General features: G+C 40.5%; 1 protein-coding gene across 13 annotated transcripts in view; it reads left to right on the top strand.

Moving 5' to 3' along the window:
* Positions 1–22,500, top strand: part of LOC126210598 (zinc finger protein 501-like) — a 129,920-nt gene that overhangs the window by 47,566 nt on the left and 59,854 nt on the right. For all 13 annotated transcript variants that reach the window (XM_049939875.1, XM_049939869.1, XM_049939868.1 and 10 more), the window contains one exon: positions 11,319–11,417. In XM_049939875.1, the coding sequence (XP_049795832.1) occupies positions 11,319–11,417 (99 nt within the window). The remainder of the gene's footprint in view (positions 1–11,318; positions 11,418–22,500) is intronic.

Genomic DNA, 22,500 nt, shown 5'->3' with positions numbered 1-22,500 from the left:
GCACAACATTTCCACACTCCTAAACATCCCTAGGTCCACTGTTTCTGATGTGATAGTGAAGTGGAAACATGAAGGTACACATACAGCACAAAAGTGTACAGGCTGACCTCATCTGTTGACTGACAGAGACCGCTACAGTTGAAGAGGGTCATAATGTGTAATAGACACATCACACAGGAATTCCAAACTGCATCAGGATCCACTTCAAGTACTATGACAGTTAGGTGGGAGGTGAGAAAAATTGGATTTCATGGTCAAGCGGCTGCTCATGAGCCACACATTACACCGATATATGACAAACTACACCTCGCTTGGTGTAAGGAGTGTAAACATTGGACGATTGAACAGTGGAAAAAAAGTATGGAGTGATGAATCATGGTACACAATGTGGCAATCCGATGGCAATGTGTGGGTATGGGGAATGCCCAGTAAACACCATCTGTCAGCGTGGGTAGTGCCAACAGTAAAATTCGGAGGCAGTGATGTTATGGTGTGGTCATGTTTTACATCAAGGGGGCTTGGACCTCTTGTTCTTTTGCATGGCACTATCACAGCACAGGCCTACAGTGATGTTTTAAGCACCTTCTTGCTTCCCACTGTTGAAGAGCAATTCGGGGATGGCGATTGTATCTTTCAACATGATTGAGCTCCTGTTCATAAAGCACGGCCTGTGGCAGAGTGGTTACACAACAGTAACATCCCTGTAATAGAGTGGCCTGCATAGAGTCTTGACCTGAATCCTATAGAACCCCTTTGGGATGTTTCGGACCACTGACTTCATGTCCGGCCTCACCGACTGACGTTGATACCTCTCCTCAATGCAGTACTTCGTGAAGAATGGACTGCCATTCCCCAAGAAACCTTCCAGCACCTGATTGAATGTAGCCTGTGACAGTGGAAGCTGTCATCAAGACTAAGGGTGGGCGAACACTGTATTGAATTGCAGCATTACCAATGGAGGGTGCCACAGACATGTAAATCATTTTTAGCCAGGTGTTCGGATACTTTTGATCACATAGTGTATTTTTGATGTGTCATGGAGGAATTTGTTTTTCTGCACTCTTTCTCTCAGTTGCTAGTACCTCCAGAACAATCCTTTTAATTTCTTGGTATTATTGATTAATTACTTGAGAGCCTGGATTTTCTCGAAGTGTGCAGGACTTGGGCACATCTAAATTGCATTCCTACGTGCTAGTATGATGGCACTTTATCCTAATGCACAGTATAAATGTTCTGTATGATGTTTGTAAGTACCACATTCCTAGCTATATCTCTTCCTAAAAACCACTTGTTAGACTGAAACCAAATGAGATTGGATAATTATTTCTCTATAACTTTGATTGTTAGTTTGGTGTACCCTATGACCTCATGGGGGCATTTTCTTTGAAATGTTTGGTGAATGTTACCTTAAAAAAGATTTCCTCATGTGAGCATGATGAAGATGAGGAGAAGAAATTTAGCCAGGGCAGTTGAGAGGAGAGTCATTTTTCCCTGTAACACAATGACCATAGCCAGTCTCTCCAAGTGTCAGCACATGTGCATGTGCATTGACATGTGGCCTCCAACTGAGAAGGAGACCCAGAATAGTTATTGTGTCATACATACAGTTTAGATTATGGAGCCGGACCTAATAACTAACTTGCATTATTTCCTGTATTCCAAGTTTCGCTAACGTTTAAATGCAGATTATTTCCTTATTGAAAATTTAAAGAGAAAAGAAACTGTAATACAGTTATTTCATCAAGATGACAGCAACTGTTAAATTCAGATAAAAATTTAAATGACTTCTTTCTCCTTCCTTGAGGAGATGCAATGATACAAAGGCGACTGTTTTAACTGTTGTAGCCAAGTCATAGCATGTACTTTTTAGCTACTGCTCCTTTCAGTAGTTGGTACTGGCCCTATTTTTTTGGGACCAGAAGGTCATTATGAGTAGACACTCTGAGGTCATAAAATTGTGAATTGCAACCACTCCAGTCTCACTTTTTGCCAGCTTCTCTTCTGACCATTGGTTGCAGCTAAATGACTCCAATATGTTCACACTCCACTCTTGTCACTTGCTGCCTTGAGCCAGAATACATTTTGCCTGTCCATTACTTTGAGTAGAAGATAGTAATGTCACTTGCATATAGGTGCCACCATTTTCACTTGCCATGCAGGAGTAGGTTGTGGTATTTGCCATTAAATGACAGCTTCAGCCTTGTGGGAGGCAATCACAGCAACTGCCTGCCTTTGTCACCTCTGTCATAATCGCATAAATTCAGCCCTCTCTGTAACACATTAGGATTCCTACATGTGTTGAATTGTTTCATGCACATTAGTGCAGGGTGTATATGCCCTGAGACAACTGGGAAATCTGGGAAAATTGTGGATTTTTTCATCCAGGAAAAATTTGGTGAAAACCTGGGAATTTTTTATACTGGGTGTTTTTCATTTTTCAGTTAAGTTTTATAATTTTAACTGGGAAGAACTGTCACTAACAAAGAATTTTAATTTAACCTACTACTGCAGTATAATACTGCAGCAATAAAATGTAAATGAGAGGCGGACACCAAAATAAAACTCTAGTTGCAAAGAAAATGTGTCATTTACAACAACATGCACAGTGCACAGACAGGTGTCTGCTGACACCAAAGTATGTCAAAGGCCTTAGGACGAAGACTATGCAATACTATGTAACAACAAAATGCTTTCAATGAGCATGACACCACAACTGTTTACATTTCTGAAAGCTCATAGGAAAATATTGCAAATGGTGGTTTGAGAAGCTTTACTTTCAAAGTATATTTCCTCTTATGCAAGATGAATTATGTTAGTTGTGAGGATGTGTGCTGAATTTCTTCTCTCATGGAGCATTTGATTCTCATTCAAAACTCAACTCTTTGAGCAGCAGCCATTTAAAAAAAATCTTGCCTAAAAGACAAGCTATTTATGTCATTATTTAAAATTTTAGAGGCGTATCTTAAAGGGTAACACATGCTAAAATTGACCAGTATCAAATATGAAAACTTAGCTTTTGTTGTAGCTATGCTGTGTGTATATCAGTTTAAACTGTTAACTCTTCCTGTTTCATGTTCACGATACTTAATTTATGTTGCTATTGGCAAAAGAGAACCACGTGTATGAATATCAAGAGCTCATATGGAAAACCAGTCTTAAGCAACTAAGGGAAAGTAGAAAGGTGGAAGGATTACATAGAGGGTCTGTACAAGGGCAACATTCTTGAAGGCAATATTATGCAAATGGAAGAGGACATAGATGAAGATGAAATGGGAGATATGATACTGCATGAAGAAATTGACACAGCACTGAAACACTTAAGTTGAAACAAGGCTCCGGAAATAGACAACATTGCATTAAAACTACTGATAGCCTTGAGAGAGCCAGTCATCACAAAACCCTCCCATCTGGTAGCAAGATGTATGAGACAGTTGAAATACCCTCAGACTTCAAGAAGAATATAACAATTCCAGTCCCAAAGAAAGCAGGTGTTGACAGGTGTGAAAATTACCAAACTATTAGTTCAATATGGAAAAACGTGGAAGTAAACCTTGGAGATGATCAGTTTGGATCCCGTAGAAATGTTGGAACACTTAAGGCAATACTGACACTATGATTTATCTTAGAAGATAGGTTAAGGAAAGGCAAACCTGAAAGGAGGATATAAGATGAACATCAACAAAAGCAAAACAAGAATAATGGAATGTAGATTACCAAATGAGACATTTAAAGTAGTAGATGAGTTTTGCTATTTGGGAAGCAAAATAACTGATGATGGTCAGAGTAGAGAGGATATAAAATGTAGACTGGCAATGGCAAGGAAAGTGTTTCTGAAGAAGGAAAATTTGTTAACATTGAGTGTAGAATTGTCAGGAAGTCTTTTCTGAAAGTATTTGTATGGAGTGTAGCTACATATAGCAATTAAACATAGACTATAAATAGTTTAGGCAAGAACAGAACAGAACAGAAGGTATAGAAATGTGATGGTACAGAGGAATGCTGAAGGTTAGATGGATAGATGACATAACTAATGAGGAGGTACTGAACAGAATTGGTGAGTAATTTGTGGTGCAGCCCGGCTAGAAGAAGAGATTGGTTGTTAGGACACGTTCTGAGGCATTAAGGGATCACCAGTTTAGTATTGGTGGGAAGTGTGGACGGTAAAAATCATAGAGGGAGACCAAGTGATGAATAAACTAAGCAGGTTAACAAGGACTCCAGGTTACAGAGTGACTCGAGGATGAAGAGGCTTGCACAGGATTGAGTAGCACGGAGAGCTGCATCAAACCAGTCTCTAGACTGAAGTCCACAGCAACAATAACAACAACATTGGCTGGCTGTATCATGTGTCCTATGGTCTGAATATCTGCTGTCATTGGCTGGCGATATCACATGACGTGAGCTATAATTGGCTGACAAAAGTGCATCGCAATCTTGATTTCAGTGGTGCTGAAGCTACCATGCTGTATTTGGTGGAATTCATATTTATACTTTCATAATACAAAAATGTGGAGTTTACATGTTTCCATGGATCAAAGATCTTTCCAAAACGCCTTGTTTTTTGCTGGGTTTTATTTCCTAAAGTGCTGGAAAATTTAATACTGGTGTATAAAATCTTTACCAATTAAAGGATTGATAAATTTTACAGCTTAGAGAGACAGTATCTTACCCCTTAACACACAAAAAAGGTGCTTTCACTTGGATTATAGTGTATTTTCACATTGGGGAAAAATGTATTTGTAACTGGAAAATCCAAGAATTTTTCTCTTGTCCATGTACCCACTATGCAGTAGTTCATATGGTATTTAAGGCAATTTGTAGTTTCATGTATTGATTCCTGTATTCATTGGTTGGTACCCCTATCTTTGTGATATATTTGTAGTTTTAGAAAATCAGTGACAGCTGCACTGGGCTCTGCCAATCTGTTTGGAAAGGGCTCCCAAAACCAGATTTCGTAAACTAATTTCCCAATACTGCTTCTAGTTACTGGTTTTCCAATTCTGCAATCAGTTTTTGCTCCCATGTAAATGCAGCATGTTTTGAAATGTGCTTGGGTTGTCAAGTTACATCTTGTTTTCAGAACATTCGTTTAATATGGACTTACTTTGCAATGAAGGAGAAGCAGAAATATTAGACTGAGCATGAAACTGTCTGTAATATTTAAGTGAAGAGAAATAACAATTGTGTTGGCTGTATCAGAAAGTGGATCAGCTATTTTCAGACTTATAGAGTACACTGATGGAAACAAAATTGCAGCACCAAAGAGGAATTTTGTGACATAAACAAAAGTTGTTACGCGTGTTTCCAAATCTGAAATAAGTCTCTTCATATTTCGTGCCACTCATGTGATAGAGGTGCTGGTAGCGCCACTATGAGGATGCAGTTATCTATAATGAAGTACTGTCTAAAAGAAACCGCATAAATATTCGTTCGAATCTTGATAAGATTTCAAAGTGGTGTAAAGATTGTCAACTTTGTTTAAATGTTCAGGAATGTAAAATACATAGATCCTACAACTGTAATATCAGTGAGTCACTGTTGGAATTGGGCAACTCATACAAATACATGGGTGTAACACTTTGTAAGGATATGAACTGGAATGATCACATAGGTTCAGTTGTGGGTAACACAGACTTTGGTTTATTGGTAGAATATCGAGGAAGTCCAATCAGTCTACAAAAGAGATTGCTTACAAATCACTTGTGCGGCTGGTTCTAGAATACTGCGCAAGTGTGTGGGACCCATACCAGATAGGACTAACAGGGGATATTGAACATATACAGAGAAGGGCAGCACAAATGGTGACAGGTTTGTTTAATCTGTGGGAGACTGTAACAGAGGTACTGAAGGAACTGAACTGGAAGATTCTTGAAGATAAACATAACTATCCTGTGAAAGTCCATTAACAAAATTTCAAGAAATGGGAAAATGGTAACTCTAGGAATATGCTAGAACCACCAATGTATCGCTCCCTTAGGATCATGGGGATAAGATTAGAATAATTACTGCATTCACAGAGACGTTCAGTCAATCATTCTTCCCACACTCCATTAGTGAATGGAACAGGAAGGAACTCTAATGACTGGTACAATGGTGTGTATCCTCTACCATACACCTCATGGTGCTTTACTGAGTATAGATGTAGATATTGATTGGACATGGTGAGTTGACGTAAGGCAAGAATACCTTTAAGGTGGCGAAGACACCATTATCAACATCTCACTGAGTTTGAATGAGGTTGTGCAATAGGGCTACGAGAAGCTGGATGTTCCTTCTGCAATATTGTGGGAAGACTTGTCATTAATGTAGTCACTGTCATGATTGCAGCAGTGCTGGTCATGAGAATTTACTGATGCAAGAAGGCTAGGCTCCAGATGGCCACATGGCACTATGAAGAGGAAAGACAATCGTGTTTGACATATGGCTCTGGTCCATCATACTGATCTGCAGCAGATATTTGAGCAACAATTGTCACACAACAAACTATTACAAACTGGTTACTTCAAGGACAGCCCCGAGGTACAGGCGTGCATTCCACTGACCCCAAACCACTGTCATTTGCGACTTCAGTGGTGTCAAGTGAGAGCTTGTTAGAGGGCAGGGTGAACATTGGTTGGGTTTTCTGATGGAAACTGGTTCTGCCTCGGTGCAAATGATGGCTGTGTGTTGGTTAGGAGGTGGCGATTTGAGGGCTTGCAACCAACCTGTCTGTGTGCTAGACACGCTGGACCTACACTTGGAGTTATGGTCTGGGGTGCAGTTTGATATGACAGCTGGAGCACTCTTGTGGATATTCCACACATCCTGACTGCAATTTTGTACATCAGTCTGATGATATGACTGGTTGTGTTGCCATGCATGATCAGGATTCTAGTGGGGTTTTCCAATAAGATGACGCTTGTCCGCATACTGCTATTGTAACCCAACATACTCTACCGTGTGTCAACATGTTGTGTTGTCCTGTCTGTCTCCAGTCAAGCACACATAGGATATCATTGGATACCAACTTCAGCATCATCCACAAACAGCATTAAACATCCCTGTATTGGCTGATCAAGTGCAACAGGTGTGAAACTCCATCCCACAACAACAAACTGTATGAGGCATGTTGCATTTAGATGAGATTTTTAATGTGCAGCATCGATTAATCTATATTTATGCAGTATGCCGATATAAATATAAAAAAACACAAATTATGGCACTTCAGCCTTACAAACATCAAAATCAACATGGTGGCCGCTCTATTTGCTTCTGTCAGCCTGTCACAGTGTAGAAGATGTCACATGATATAAACGTGTTATTGGGTGGTACTAAAGAACACTGAAAATTTTTATTCGGTATTATTTTTACTATTTCATGAAAGAAGTTAGTGGTGACAGATTGATCTGTAATGTAAGTTGAGATCTACATTCAGTTGAAAAGTGACAATTTGATAGTTGGCAAAGGCAAGGAATGTGATTCCATAAAAAGTTATCGTACTGTCATGAGATGTGCTGTGTCTGGTGTGGCCTAGCGGTTAGTACCGATGACTGCCATGATGTGGGTCACTTGTTCTAACCTGACTGCCCACAATTTCTTGTCATTTGGAATTTATCAGTTTTGGAAGATTGCTGAAATTTCTTATGCCTGTAATATTTGTATGTTCTGGAATATTTGATGTTTGTGTGAATAGTTACATTCTCAGTCCAGAAATTCAGTTCTGTTCTGGCTTTGCTATAAATACATTTTCAGTGCTAAGTGTTGGAATTCACTTCTGAGCCTGCTTTCAGATTTTAACTTGATTGTTGTTACAACTTGCCACTGGTGCTCATGCAGCATGATTTAAGTTCTTCCTCAAATTAAGGCTGATGTTAATATAGAAGACACCTTTTGGCCACTGCTGCCCTCTTCAGCAGTGCTAATATACTTTTTATGTCCTTGTGTTGTCTGTCATGGGATTATGAATTCCTTGACATCATCTACTTCTTCATAACTAATTTTAATATAAAGTTAACTTATAATATGTGATTACTATGATGACTGTTATGTTTGTATAATGTTTGTTGTTATCAGTCACCTGACTGGTTTGACGAGCCTGCCACAACTTCCTTTCGTGTGCTAATATTTTTCCTCAGAGAAGTACTTGTAGAAAATGTCTTGAATATTTGTTGGATATAGTCCAGTCTCTGACATCCCCCACAGTTTTTACCTTTTGCAGCTTCCTCTAGTACTACGGAAGTTATTCCCTGATTCCTTAACACACATTCTGTCATCTTGTCTCAGTGTTCTCCATGTATTCCTTTCCTCAGTGTTTCTGGGGAGAACCTCCTCATTTCTTGTCTTATCAGTCGAGCTAGTTTTCAACATGTCTCTACAGCACCAATTCGCAAATACCTCGATTTTCTCCTTTTCTTGTTTTGTCATGGTCCACGATTCACTTCCCTACAATGCTGTGCTCCAAACATATATTCTCAGAACTTTCTTCCTCAAATTAAGGCTGATGTTAATATAGAAGACACCTTTTGGCCACTGCTGCCCTCTTCAGCAGTGCTAATATACTTTTTATGTCCTTGTGTTGTCTGTCATGGGATTATTTTCCTTTCAAGATAGCAGAATTCCTTGACATCATCTACTTCTTCATAACTAATTTTAATATAAAGTTAACTTATAATCTCATTTCTGCTTCTCCTTCTTAGGTTTACTGTTACTCTGTAGTGCGTTCTGGACTGTTCTTGACTCTTCATTCCATTCAACAAATCCTGTTGTTCCTCTAAACTTTCACTAAGACTAGCAATGTCATCAGTAGATCTTATTGGTGTCATCCTTTTACATAGATTTTAATCCCACTCATGAACATTTCCATCATTGCTTCTTCAGTGTGTAGATTGAATAATAGTGGTATACCTCCTGTCTTACAACTTTTTTTTTAACATTCTTGGCTTTCCATTCTTGTTTTTCCTTCTTGGTTTTTGTACATATTGTGTATTTTGTATCTTTCCCATTGGTTTACATTTGTTGTCCTGGGAGCATCTTGCACCATTGCTAAATACTTCCTATAGCTCATCAGATACTTTGAACACATCTTGGTTTTATTTAAAGTCTTGCTTCCATTATCAAGCGTAACTTCAGAATTGCCACTCTGGTACCTGTACCTTTCTGAAAACCAACTCAATGTCATCTAACAGAGCCTCGTAATTTTCTTTTCCATTCTTGTGTATATTATGCTTGTGATTGAATGTTAGAAGAAGGAAATTGAACAGGTTCCAAGGTGATCTCTGTATTTATGTAGCTTAAGCATGATATTTGGTGGTGCTCTACAAAAATAAACAGTTGAATTGATGCTGCACATTAAAGATCTCTCCAATAACATTATTGTTTGGGTACAATTTGAGGTGCAAAACTGCCAATACATAGTTGAGTAAAACTGTTAATGGAATGTTGAAAGCAGGCTGTTTTCAAGTGAAGTCAAATAGAGAGCATCAGTCATTTTAAGGTTGTATGCAAACCTTAGCCTCATGATGATGATGATGATGATGATGATTAACTGAGTTCAGTATGAACATTTAACAACTATCAGTTTACAATATTGGTGAACTTCTGCTCTCAGATGTTCAACATTTTTTCACAGAAATAAAGAAAATATCAAATTTCACTATGTTTCAAGGGAACTGCCGATATCACACTTTGTCATTAAAAATAACTGATTTTGTGTTGTAATATTATGAGAAGGAAGTTGCTACTCACCATATAGCAGAAATTTTGAGTCACCGATAGGCACAACAAAAAGACTCTCACAATTATAGCTTTTGGCAGTTAAGGCCTTCGTCAACAATAGGCACTCACAAACATGACTGCAGTCTTAGGCAACTGAAACCACACTGCAGTGGTTCATGGCTGAAACCTATAATTGTGAGAGTCTTTTTGTTGTGCCTATGTGCGACTCAGCATCTCCGCTATATGGTGAGTAGCAACTTTCTTTCTCATAATATTGTTGCATTCCATTCTGGATTTTCCATTATTTATTTACACAAAATTTTCATACATTTTGAAAGGTTTGTACCATAGTTTTCCTGTTCCTTCAGTTCTCCGCAATGTGCAAAAATTACCACACAACCTTTGTCAAGAATATCCATTATTTATTTTGCTTTGGCCATTAACAAATTGTAGCAGTGTTGCAAGTTTTTTGATGTAAATACTATGTTCTGATTTTTTAGAAGACTTGAGTACTGACCACCTCTATGTCAACATGACATCGAAACCTAATCTTCCTTTTGTAAGATGGACAGCCTTCCATACACTCACTTTCACTGTTTCGTAATGCTCTGAGCAACATGATACAGAGTTTATGTTTTCTCTCTTGTGGAGACACCACCATTTCCTATGACGTACATTCCATCATCCCCAACCATGTGACTCGGTGTTAAACCAGCTGGAGTTGTTGACATTTGATGCAATTGAACAAGGACATTATCTGCTGGACTGATTATAATGCCTACATGTACCTGTGCATTACAAATGTTCTATATAATGTTTCAGAATACCATGCATTTAGCTGTAATCACTTCGGTCAACGCGTTTGATTAGATGTGAAAGAAAGAAAGTGGACAGAGTATTTCTCTGTGATTTTGTCTGAAAGTTTGTTGTAGTCTCTCTCTTGCCTTGTGTGTTGTGGTCTTCAGTTTTATGTAGCTCTCCATGCTATTCTGTCCTTTACAACCCTCTTCATATCTGCGTAACAGCATTGCTTTCAGCCTGCTTAATGTATTAATGCCTGTCTCTCCCTCTGCAACTTTTACCCCTAGCACTTCCCTTCGCAACCAAAGTAGTGACTGCTTGATGCCACAAGATGTGTCCTATCAACCACTCCCTTCTTTTACTGAAATTTTGCTATAAATTTCTTTTTTCCTTAATTCAGTACCTCCTCGCTCATTATTCGATCCACCCATCTAATCTTCAGCATTCTTCTGTAACAATACATCTAAAAACATCTATTATCTACTTGCCTGAACTGATTATTGTACACATTTGACTTCTGTACAAGATTACACTCCAGATAAATACCCTCGGCAAAGATTTCCTAATGCTTAACTTGATATCAGATATCTGCAAATTCCTCTGTATCAGAAATATTTTTCTCGCTGTAGCCGGTCTACATTTTATGTACTGTTTTCTTCAGCCATCATTAGTTACTCTTCTGGCCAAATTGCATAAGCCATCAACTACTTTTGGTGCACTATTTCCTCATCTAATTCACTCAGTATCACACGATTTCACTTGACTGCACTGCATTAACTTTGTTTTACCTCTTGTCTTATGAAGCATTTTTAAAACTGTTCCAGGAGTGTTCATCTTCAGAAGACTTTCTGAGCCCTAGCGCTCCCAGTATTGAGGACGACGACGAGGAAGACGAGGATGCAGTGAGTGAGGATGACTTTGAGGTGAGTCGTGTTTCCCGTGGCCTGTCCACCACTGGTGTGTTGCTGACAGCCATGTGCAGCAGAGGAAGGTCAAGCTATATATCATGTATAGTCCGATTCACAAAGAATGGCGGTTCATGCAGGCCGTAGCAAGGATGGGGATTATATTGTTGCCTGTTCCAAATAACAGTTGCATTACCTGTGTACATGTGCTTTGTGCTTGACGAAAGCCTGTATCTTGCAGATTGCATCCCTCACTGCTTAAGTAGAATTTCTCGCTTACTACTACTACTACTACCACCACCACCACCACCACTTAAGACAACTCGGAAGAAATGGATTAAAAATTCAGTTAATAATTTACTATAATCACATTTAATACTCACATTGGCTATGATATTCACACAGCAGACAGCTCAGAACACTACTGAATGCTCATTGGCTGTTGTAGAACATGTGATGTAGGTACGTGGAATGAGCCTAAAGTACCCCGCCATCATTTGTGATTCCAAATATAGCTGTCTGTAGAATGTTAAATTTGCTTGTCACCCTTCATGCTAATGTAGTCTAGTGTATAGAGAATCTTAGTAACAAAAAGGTGCATCCCTCAGTGCATTATACTTCTTATAAAGAGGTATGCAGTGTGTTTAAAAAGTTCTCATATTTGTATGACAGATAGTGCTGTCAATACTAGAAATAAAATGTCCTATAAACTTATGTCTGGAAATAAGTACTTGAAGTATGGGCCATTTTGCTTATCTCTGGAGTGGGCAGTATTCAGTGGTGCAGACTATCTTTTTGCTGGTATTAATTGCTCATTTCTTACTGTTGTGTCTGTCTTTATTCGTACAAGGCGACCTCACATCCTGGCTCTTCTTCATACTTGGAGGATTTCAAGGTTATTGCCTGGGCATCAGTTTCCTAATGCAGTATAACAGAATACACACAAACAACTTGGTTATTCATCTTTAAAGATGAGAAAAGTTCAGAGTGCTATTAAGTACAAAATTTTTATCATCAGTTAATATAATTAGCAGTAACTCAGTCTGTATGTAGAAGCCTAGCAGTCATGGAGTTGCTGGATTAAATCCCAATTTATTTTTACTTGTTTTCAGATTTCATATTTAGTACTAAGTAGAAATGTTGGTTATCAAATACTGGCTCATACTTTTAATAAAAATAACATATTTGTTAATAAAAGTGAAATGCAAGTAATAATAAATAAAGGTGCAAATAATGAGATTCTAACCAGGAAACTTACGATTACTAGAATTTCATGGTATGCACTCGACTTGCAATGACAGCATTAAAACATAACAAATGTTTCGTACATACCTCAGCAATCTTCTAATTGTCAATTGCAGTTTTTAGAGTTTCTTTGAGATTTTTACTGTACTGCTGTAGGCATTTCATTACAGACTGTAAGTATGAAGAAAATCAAAGAGAGCAGATCAGTCTGTAAGGTCTTCTTGTTTGGGCTCTGATTGTAATGCTGTTGTCAGACAGTAGCACTTAAAACTGTCTCCTAAATCGGCTTAGATTGGTGTCTGTTGGAATTAGAATAAGATTAGTGATTCTGTGGAGTGCGAACAACATTAACAGAGGAATGGAGTTCTATTATTCCATATGGGATAAGGCAGACAAAAAAGCAGTCATGGTATAATGCTACAGTTTATCTAATTGTGTCAACTGACAGGTATATTTTGTATGCCTCAAGTGACCTCTTCAGTTTTCCATTGTGTGTGGAAAAGTATTCAGCGGTCTCTTCCAGCAACTTACAGACAAGTGATCATTTGCAAGTAGGATAAGGGATTGCAGTAGAATCCCTGCAGTTTGTAAACCAGATAAAGGGGAACAAGTGTTACAATGAAAAGAAAAAGATCCTGAGACAAGTGTGCAAGTGTTTAATTCTCCATGAGCACTCTATGCAAGCTGTCAAGCCACAAGACCTCAATGGCAGATTACACTTCTGTCAATGGATCCTAAGATGGAGAGCTAAAGATGCGCAGTTCACGGCTTGCATTTAATGTGCATGTCAGGATGGTAGCAGGTGGGCATCTGGGGTGTTTTCCCTCTACAGAAATTGATAAATGCCAGGATTCATGGAAAAGGTGGACTTTATTGCTAAAAGTTACCACTAAGTTATACACCATTCATGTAAATTGGCTATGGCCATGGAGTAAACCGCACATTGTACGAAAAGAGCATTTCACCCTCAATAGGAAGCATGGGACCCAGCCAAGAGTACTGTGGAGTAGTTTATGTAACAGCTCGTGTCACTGCCCGAGGCTAAGTTAAAATGATGGAAGTAAAATACGGTAAAAGTTTTTACTATAGTTATTTGTTGCCATGTACAATTTCTTCCCCCTTCCATGAGAGGCAGTTATGGGTGTGTGATTGTTACAATTGTTGACACTAATCACTCTGAATGATCAATCCAAAACACACAGTTTTTCTTTTGATGTACATGGAAGATGGCCAACATTAGTGTTTCTTATTTAAAAAGGGGCCTTAAAGCTAGTGGAGGGTTGAATTCTCATTTTGAAAGTTGATCGTAAAATATGCACTAAGGGCAGAGGGGTACAAAGTTTGTTTTTACTTTACAGTACCATGATCCATTGGTGTCACTTGAGTTGTTCATAATTGGAAGTCTCTGTTAATATAATGTCTTATTTCTACACACTTTGCAAAGCCATCGGAGTCGGTGCAGCAGCCGGTAGTGGAATGCATGCCTGGAGCCAATGCACTGGTAGGCACCGTGGTGCTGACTGGCTCGGCTGGAAGCGTTGTCATCCAGGCACTGTAATACGTCCCCGGAGTCAAAATGGATAGAGGGTCGACTGGCCGAATGAGAGGATATCAAGTACTGCGACTGCAACACTCACAGGCAGGAATCATGTCAATAGGGGCTCAACAGACTCAGAATAAACAGGGGTAATTCAACAATATGAATACAAAACAGGTCTGTAAGAGGTGTAATTGGCAATTAAAAAAATGAAGTATTATTATTTTCATTGCAAATAGTTTACTTTTACTCATGGTATCTGAAAACTACTTGCCCGTAACCTGTCTTTCATAAATTTGCTTGTAACTTAAATAGATAGTTATAGAAAGCTATTGGGAGGGCTATGCCTGTGAAGTGATGTGACTCATCAGAAGTTACCAATGGTATTCACCATTTGGCTGGGGGTTCTGGTACAACCTGTGGTGGTGGCCCACGGACTTACAGTAGCCATATTTATTCAAAATCCATACAATAATTGTAATGATTAGTAGAGATGCAGGCACAGACATAACCCTTGGAACGACCACCCGATTGGAATAATTCTGAGCGTACCATTCAGCAATGTGCATGGTAGCATGGTCAAGAGTAATTTGTCCATGTTCCTTGACTAGGAGTCCATTTATGGGCTGTAAGAGGTGGCTTTGAGATGTGTTGGATAATGTCAGGTAGGGTAAGGGTACTGATACTTCAGGCAGGTACAGCAGGAATGGCTTAAGACCAACATTATGGGTATAAAGCAAATTAGCTGAAAATTTAATAGTAGAAGTGATGTTCAGTAAAAGGCTGCTGTCTGCTAAGGTGATATTGCATGCCTGAGACACGGACATAGTCTGGTAACAAGTTGGGAAGATTGTAGTAAGCTGATGCATGGAATACATTAGACTATTGCCAACAGGGGTGAACAAAGGCCATGCATTGTCAGAACAATGCGAGGGCAAGAAGAGCTGGTAGTTTCTTCGAGAAACATTGTCAGCTCACACCTCTTTACCTGGGTATTAAGTGATAAAGAGGGACACATGTAGTAATTGGTGTGTGAACAAGACTGAAGGTCATTGAGATGCAAGGTAGCGTGTGTTTGACGATCTCTGCTAATTACCGGTATGTCATTGGTTTGCTAGAGTATGTGTTTTTCAATTGTAGGCCAGATAACTGGGAATGGGTGTAAGTGGTAGCATTCAACCTTGCAGTTGGCACATGTGATGGGTGTGCTTGCTGATTGGAACAAATGTACCTGAGCAGTGGAGGAATATCATGATAGAGTTGATTCCCAAATAGTATAAATCAGCTGCATGGGTGGCAACAAGTGGGATGACATATTAGTGAGAAACACTCTGTAAGAACATCTTTACGGTTAGTAAGTTAGGGCTTAGTTTTTGTTGTAGGCCTAACTGAATAGTAGTATGAAGGGTATTGACATGCAGTTGGAGTGCATGTGTATTGTAGAGTAAGATCTGTGGCGCTCTGGTTACTTCAAGAGAAGACATATTCATTAGCTTATGGCACACATTAACCAATTCCAGCTGTATCGAGCTTCTCAATTCTTCATAGTGGTGTATTAAATTGTTGGGTGGTTGATAACCTTCTATCTTCAATATGTTCAAGACATACGTGCTTGGGTACAAGAATCTCATGGTTTTTGTTGGAAAGGGACATGATTGGTTCAAAGTGTTGTCCCATCGATCAGCATTAGTCTGATCAGGAGTGCCAAATACTGTTTTCAGTATCATATTACCTGCATTAAACTGAGCTCGTTTTACCCGATGGGATGGTACCGTGTTTGCGGTGCTTCCCAGTTGTTTCTGGGTGGCAGTAAGTACCCGTTTGACATCCCATAGGGTATGAAGGGTCTCAGTATGGCCTAAAAGGCAGAGTATTGATTTATAAAAAATTAAACAATTGGTAACCTTTTTTAAGGCTGTTTCTTCTTCTTGTAAAACTGTCAAATTCAAGTCAGTCACTATGAACATTCGATGTGACAGGTGCAAGAAGTTATCCAAATGTTTGAATGCCATACCTGATGAAGATGGATGGTTTGGAAAGGGTGGAGCACCCTCAATACTAATGAGTAGGACAAATGCAATATAGCATCTCACCATCAAGAAAGTGTACAAGACTCTTGACTAACACGGTAGTTCTGTTTGGATCGGGTCGACAGCTATACCAACTTGACTACCAGGCTCCTACAATGAACGAACATACTAGTTACTATAAAAGTGTCATCGGGGGGGTGGGGGGGGTGAAGGGGGGAGGGAGAGAACTCTGCTCACACCGATTAATAAATACATAAATGACACAGATAATCCTAGCAATCTAAAGAAACTGAAAGCTATACCAGACACGGACACCAAGATGTTACTTGATGGTTAATATATCACCTTTTTGGACTGGAGATTTTCACTCCACCGCAGAGCAAAAATTTCATTCTGGAACCATCCCCCAGGCTGTGGCTAAGCCATGTCTCCACAATATCCTTTCTTCCAGGAGTGCTAGTTTTGCAGGTTCGCAGAAGTGCTTCTGTGAAGTTCGGAAAGTAGGAGACGAGGTACTAGTGGAAGTAAAGCTGTGAGGATGGGGCGTGAATCGTGCTTGGGTAGCTCAGATAGTAGAGCACTTGCCTGCGAAAGGCAAAGGTCCTGAGTTTGAGTCTTGGTCCGGCACACGGTTTTAATCTGCCAGGAAGTTTTGAAAGTGCATAGTTCGCCATTTTTGATTTATAACATTTTACAAACTTGTGCAAACAGTGCAGACATAAAGTCTGAGCCTTGATCAGTAAGTATTGCATCAGGACTTCCGAAAGGCAGGACAAAGTGATTGTCAAAGGCGCAAGCAATAGTTTCAGTGGTCATATCCGCAATTGGTACCAAAATTAAGTATCTAGAAAAATGATCATTAATAGACACTATATATTTATTATTTTTGGTGCTTTGTGGAAATGGGCCGCAGATACCTAGAGCCACAATTTGAAATGGTTTCACTGCTTCTGGTAAGGTCTGTAAGGGAACTTTAGTCCTTGGTGGAGGTGCCCTTTGCACACAAGGCAGACAGTGTTTGTCTGTCAACCTCTCCACCAATAATTTGAGGCTATTCTTGCATTAGTGGCTCAATGCCCATTTTGTCAGGCCTGTAAACTGTCATGACACTGTGCTATTATTTGTTGTTGCAATTCTTTAGATATTGCTACTTTGTTACCCACCGGTGTCTTATGATATACTATACCATCTTCTGTAACAAAATCAATTTGTGATGCGTACCGGTGGCATTCTACATCTCTTTTCCTTGTAATTCTTTCAGTTGTTCTATGGAAACCTCATCTTTTTGCACAACTCTAACCTTCATGCTTAGGCCGTCGGCATTGCTGTGCAGGCGACCAGGCATATGCCGAACTGTATAGTCGTATACTGACAATTTTAATTCCCATCTAGTCAAGTGACTATTGGGATCTTTTAAGCTTAACATCCATACTAAAGCAGCACAGTCCATAACCTCAATAAACTGACATAACACTTAAAGTAATTTGTTCCAAACATGAGAGCGAGCAACTCCTCAGTGGTACTGTAATTAATTTCTGCTGAATTCATTTGTCTGGAGGCGTAAAAAATTGGTCTTTTCTCACCATTATAGTCATGCCTTAAAGCAGTTCTGACAGTGTAATCTGAAGTGTGTGTCAAAAGAATAAAAGGTTTTTCAAAATCTGGATATACAGGATGTCCCATTTATCTTGACTACCCTAAATAACTGTTTTCCAGATGCAAATTAAAAAAATGTTTCAAGCAAATGTTCTTTAGCTGTCAGGATGACATCAATCAGCAAGGTTGCCATTGTAGCTTTGTTTTTTACAAAGATATGAACAGTGGTATGACTTTTTTAAATGGCACCCAGTGTTTTTTCAGTAATTCATTTCCTCTCGTAAAGACCTATTCAAAAATGTATTACAGTGTACCATTCACTGAAACACAACATTATTCATTACATAACACAACACTGACTTTGAGCCTGGGATCACAAACTCATCCACTTGCTGGAGTTGTCAGAAAACAAATGAAAACCAAGTAAAAACATAGCACAAAATTAACTTTGAATGTTCTCCTCCTGGGCAATGGTACAGGAGAGTCAAAGGTGCTCAAAATGGTGATCCTGGACACTGATACACTGGTAAACTCGTCGAATGAAAGAATTATTTACTGCTTCCAGCGTTGCCTGCTGAAGAGAATTACAAGCAACCACTATACGTTCCTGCATGTCCTCTGGAGTTGTTGGAATATCACAATAGACAACGTCTTTAATGCATCCCCAAAGAAAAAAGTCCAGAGGATTTAAATCAGGAGACCTAGCAGGCCAAGTAACTGTTCCTCCTCAACCAATCCATCTGGCAGGATACCTTCGGTTCAGAACACAATGTGCACATAACTCATTATGTGCTGGACATCGATCGTGTCAATACCACATAAGTGTTCTGGTTCTTATCGGCACTTCATCCAGAAGAGGAGAAAGAATTCATCTGAGGAAGTTGACATATGCTGTGCTGTTTAGACTACCACTGATGAAATAAGGGCCAATAATTATAGTACCAAGCATCTTACACCAGACGTTAACTCTCCATTGACGCTGATGTTCCACCTGCCGAAGCCATCGTGGTTGTTGCTGGACCAATAATGCATGTTCCTTGTATTCACCTGTTCTTTGTTTGAGAAGGAACATTCATTTGTAAATAGAACATCGGAGAAGATGTTCGGGTTGGTGAGGATTTGCTGCTGTGCCCACTGACAGAACTGTACATGATTCTGGTAATCATTCCCACGTAATTCTTGATGTAGTGTATGTGATAAGGATGGAACCAGTGATGTGTAAGAATATGATATACACTTGTTTTAGGAATGCCAAGCAGTTGAATGGAATGGACAGTGTCTTGAAAGGAGGGCATAAGATGAACATTAACAAAAGCAAAACGAGGATAATGGAATCTAGTCGAATTAAGTTGGGTGATGCTGAGGGAATTAGATTAGGAAATGAGACACTTAAAGTAGTAAAGGAGTTTTGCTATTTGGGGAGCAAAATAACTGATGATGGTCAAAGTAGAGAGGATACAAAATGTAGACTGGTAATGGCAAGGAAAGCATTTCTAAAGAAGAGAACTTTGTTAACATCGAGTATTGATTTAAGTGTCAGGAAATCATTTCTGAAAGTATTTATATGGAGTGTAGCCATGTATGGAAGTGAAACATGGAAGATAAATAGTTTGGACAAGAAGAGAATAGAAGCTTTCGAAATGTGGTGCTACAGAAGAATGCTGAAGATAAGATGGGTAGATCACTTAACTAATGAGGAGGTATTGAATAGAATGGGGAGAAGAGGAGTTTGTGGTACAACTTGACTAGAAGAAGGGATCGGTTGGTAGGACATGTTCTGAGGCATCAAGGGATCACCAGTTTAGTACTGGAGGGCAGGATGGAGTAAAAATCATAGAGGGAGACCAAGAGATGAATATACTAAGCAGATTCAGAAGGATGTAGGCTGCAGTAGGTGCTGGGAGATGAAGAAGCTTGCACAGGGTAGAGTAGCATGGAGAGCTGCATCAAACCAGTCTCAGGACTGAAGACGACAACAATAAACAACAATAATCTCTTGTTCATGCTCTTGTGTGCTCACATGTGGATTCATAGCAACGGAAGCGAGAAAGTAACTGCGGCTGCTTTGTCTGTGTGAATGCTATGACGATTACGTTGTCATGGGTAGAAACTTCCCGTTTCCTGAAGCGTTGCAGCAAGATGAGAAAACATCCATCGGGAAGGTGGGTTCTTATCAGGATATCACTTTCTGTACAGTTCCGCTGCCTGCGTAGCATTTCACCTACCTTCAACAACAACAACAACAACAACAATACTGTATGCCTACTCTACACAACAGTTTTTAAAGGGGCTAAACCACTTTACTAGATGTACCCGTGCATAAGAAAACAGTATTGCAATTATTGTTCTGCTAACAGTTCTATTCCAGTTTTATTTTACTTCACATTGTGATAAGGCTAATATCACTTCACGAAAATTTCTCCATTGTGTTATCCATACCATACCTTTGCACTGTTACATTAATACCTGTTATTATCTTGTATGGCATGAGTTCTGTGCACTTCATTCTGTAGACCTCCTACTATATGGCAGAAAAATTTAAAGTGTTAGCCTGGTGTACACATCCTAGCAAATTAGTAAACTAACTGTGGTGAGGTCTGTACAAGCGGAAATAATATTTGTGAAGGCAGGGTGCGTGTTGCACAAGAAGCAGAAATGTCTCTCTGGAACTGTGGCTGGCAGTGCTGTATTCTCTGACACTAATGGTAAGACTAGTGTCTAAAATATGTTTCTCTGTTTCATAATGTTTGACAGAGATTGCTTTTCCTCTTAATTGTTGAAGCAGGTTTATCAATAACATAGTTTGAAAAAGATTTCTTACCTAAGTGCATGTCAAAACAACAAGCTTTCTGCATCATTCATAAATATTTATTGAACACTATAGTTTTTTATGCAAATATTTGTCAAGATTACAACATAGAAAACAGTGCTTGCTATTTTGAACTGTTTAAACAGTAACTTTCAGATCTGAAAGTTGTTATAAAAAGGTACAAGTTAGAAATACTTCAGAGTACCATAGAATTAACTAGAGTAATTGTGCAAAAGCAGGATACATGCTTGCAATGTCTGTATGGAGAGAATAGGTACGACACTTAATTATTTCAGTGTTGACATTCTCAAGCAAATGTCAACTACAGAAAAAAGTAAAATATAATTGTATGAGTATGATCCAAAGTTAGTGGTATGAAGCCACATGCAAATGAAATTTCAGTAAAAACATATCTTCTAGTCATATTTACGATATATGTATGTCAAACATAGTGTGTGAACATCATTGTGGTAATGATCAAATAACTTACAGATGGGTGACTTCATCGGCACCTGCCGATATTATGACAGGAGCACATGCTGCCATTTTTGAGGCAAAATTGTGGAGAGTAAGTGCTGTACAAAGAAATTTAAAACCTCAGTTTGCAGAGGAACTCTGGAAAGATTCTCCCCGCTCCCTCCCTCCCTCCCTCCCTCCCTCTTTTCGCTGCCCCTCCTTCCCTCCCTCCCTCCCCTCTTCTTCCTCCCTCCCTCCCTCCCTCTTCTTCCTCCCTCCCCCTCCCTCCCCCTCCCTCTTCTCCCTCCCTCCCTTCCTCTCTTCTCCCTCCCTCCTCCCTCTTCCCCCTCCCTCTTCCCACTCCCTCCTCCCTCTCCAACCTCCCTCCTCCCTCTCCAACCTCCCTCATCCCTCTCCCACTCCAACCTTCCTCTCCCCCTCCCTCCTCCCCATCCATCTCCCCCTCCCTCTACCCCTCCCTCCTCCCCCACCCCGTCCCACCCCTCCTCCCACTCATCCCCTCCCTCCCCCTCTCATCACCCCTCTCTCATCGCCTCTCTCACTCTCTTATTCCATTACTCTGTTATCCCCTTACTCTCTCACCCCTCCCTCTCTCTCACCCTTCCCTCCCTCTCACCCCCTCCCTCTCTCTCACCCCCTCCCTCTCTCTCACCCCCTCCCTCTTTCTCACCCCTCCCTCTCTCACCCCTCCCTCTCTCTCACCCCCTCCCTCTCTCTCACCCCCTCCCTCTCTCTCACCCCGCTTCCTCCCTCTCTCTCATCCCCCTCCCTCTCTCTCATCCCCATCCCTCTCACCCCCCTCTCATCCCCCTCTCATCCCCCTCACTCTCTCTCATCCCCCTCACTCTCTCTCATCCCTTTCACCCCTCTCTCATCCCTTTCCCCCTCTCTCTCATCCCTTTCCCCCTCTCTCTCATCCCTTTCCCCCTCTCTCTCATCCCTTTCCCCCCTCTCTCACCCCTTCCCCCCTCTCTCTCACCCCTTCCCCCTATCTCTCGTCATCTCCTCCTCCCTCCCCTCCCCCTCTCCCCTCCCCTCCCCTACTCTCCCCTCCCCTTCCCTCCTCCTCCCCCCTCCCCCACCCCCTCCCCTCCCCTCCCCTTCGCCTCCCCCTCTCCTCTTGCCTCCCCCTCCTCTCCCCCTCTCCTCCCCTCCCCTCCCCTCATACACCCTCCCTCCCCTCCGCTCCTACACCCTCATCCCCTCTCCCCTCCCCTTTCCTCATCACCTCTCCCCTTTCCTCCTCACCCCTCCCTTCCTCCTCTCCCCTCCCCTCCCCTTTCCTCCTCACCACTCCCCTTTCCTCCTCTCCCCTCTCCTTTCCTTCTCACCCCTGACATTCCCTCCTTTCCCCTCCCCTTTCCTCCTCTCCCCTCCCCTCTCCTCGTGCCCTCCCCCCTCCCCTCT

This window comes from Schistocerca nitens, chromosome 10 (assembly GCF_023898315.1).
Source record: "Schistocerca nitens isolate TAMUIC-IGC-003100 chromosome 10, iqSchNite1.1, whole genome shotgun sequence".
NCBI classification, from domain to species: domain Eukaryota; kingdom Metazoa; phylum Arthropoda; class Insecta; order Orthoptera; family Acrididae; genus Schistocerca; species Schistocerca nitens.
This window is presented reverse-complemented; position numbering and strand designations above follow the sequence as displayed.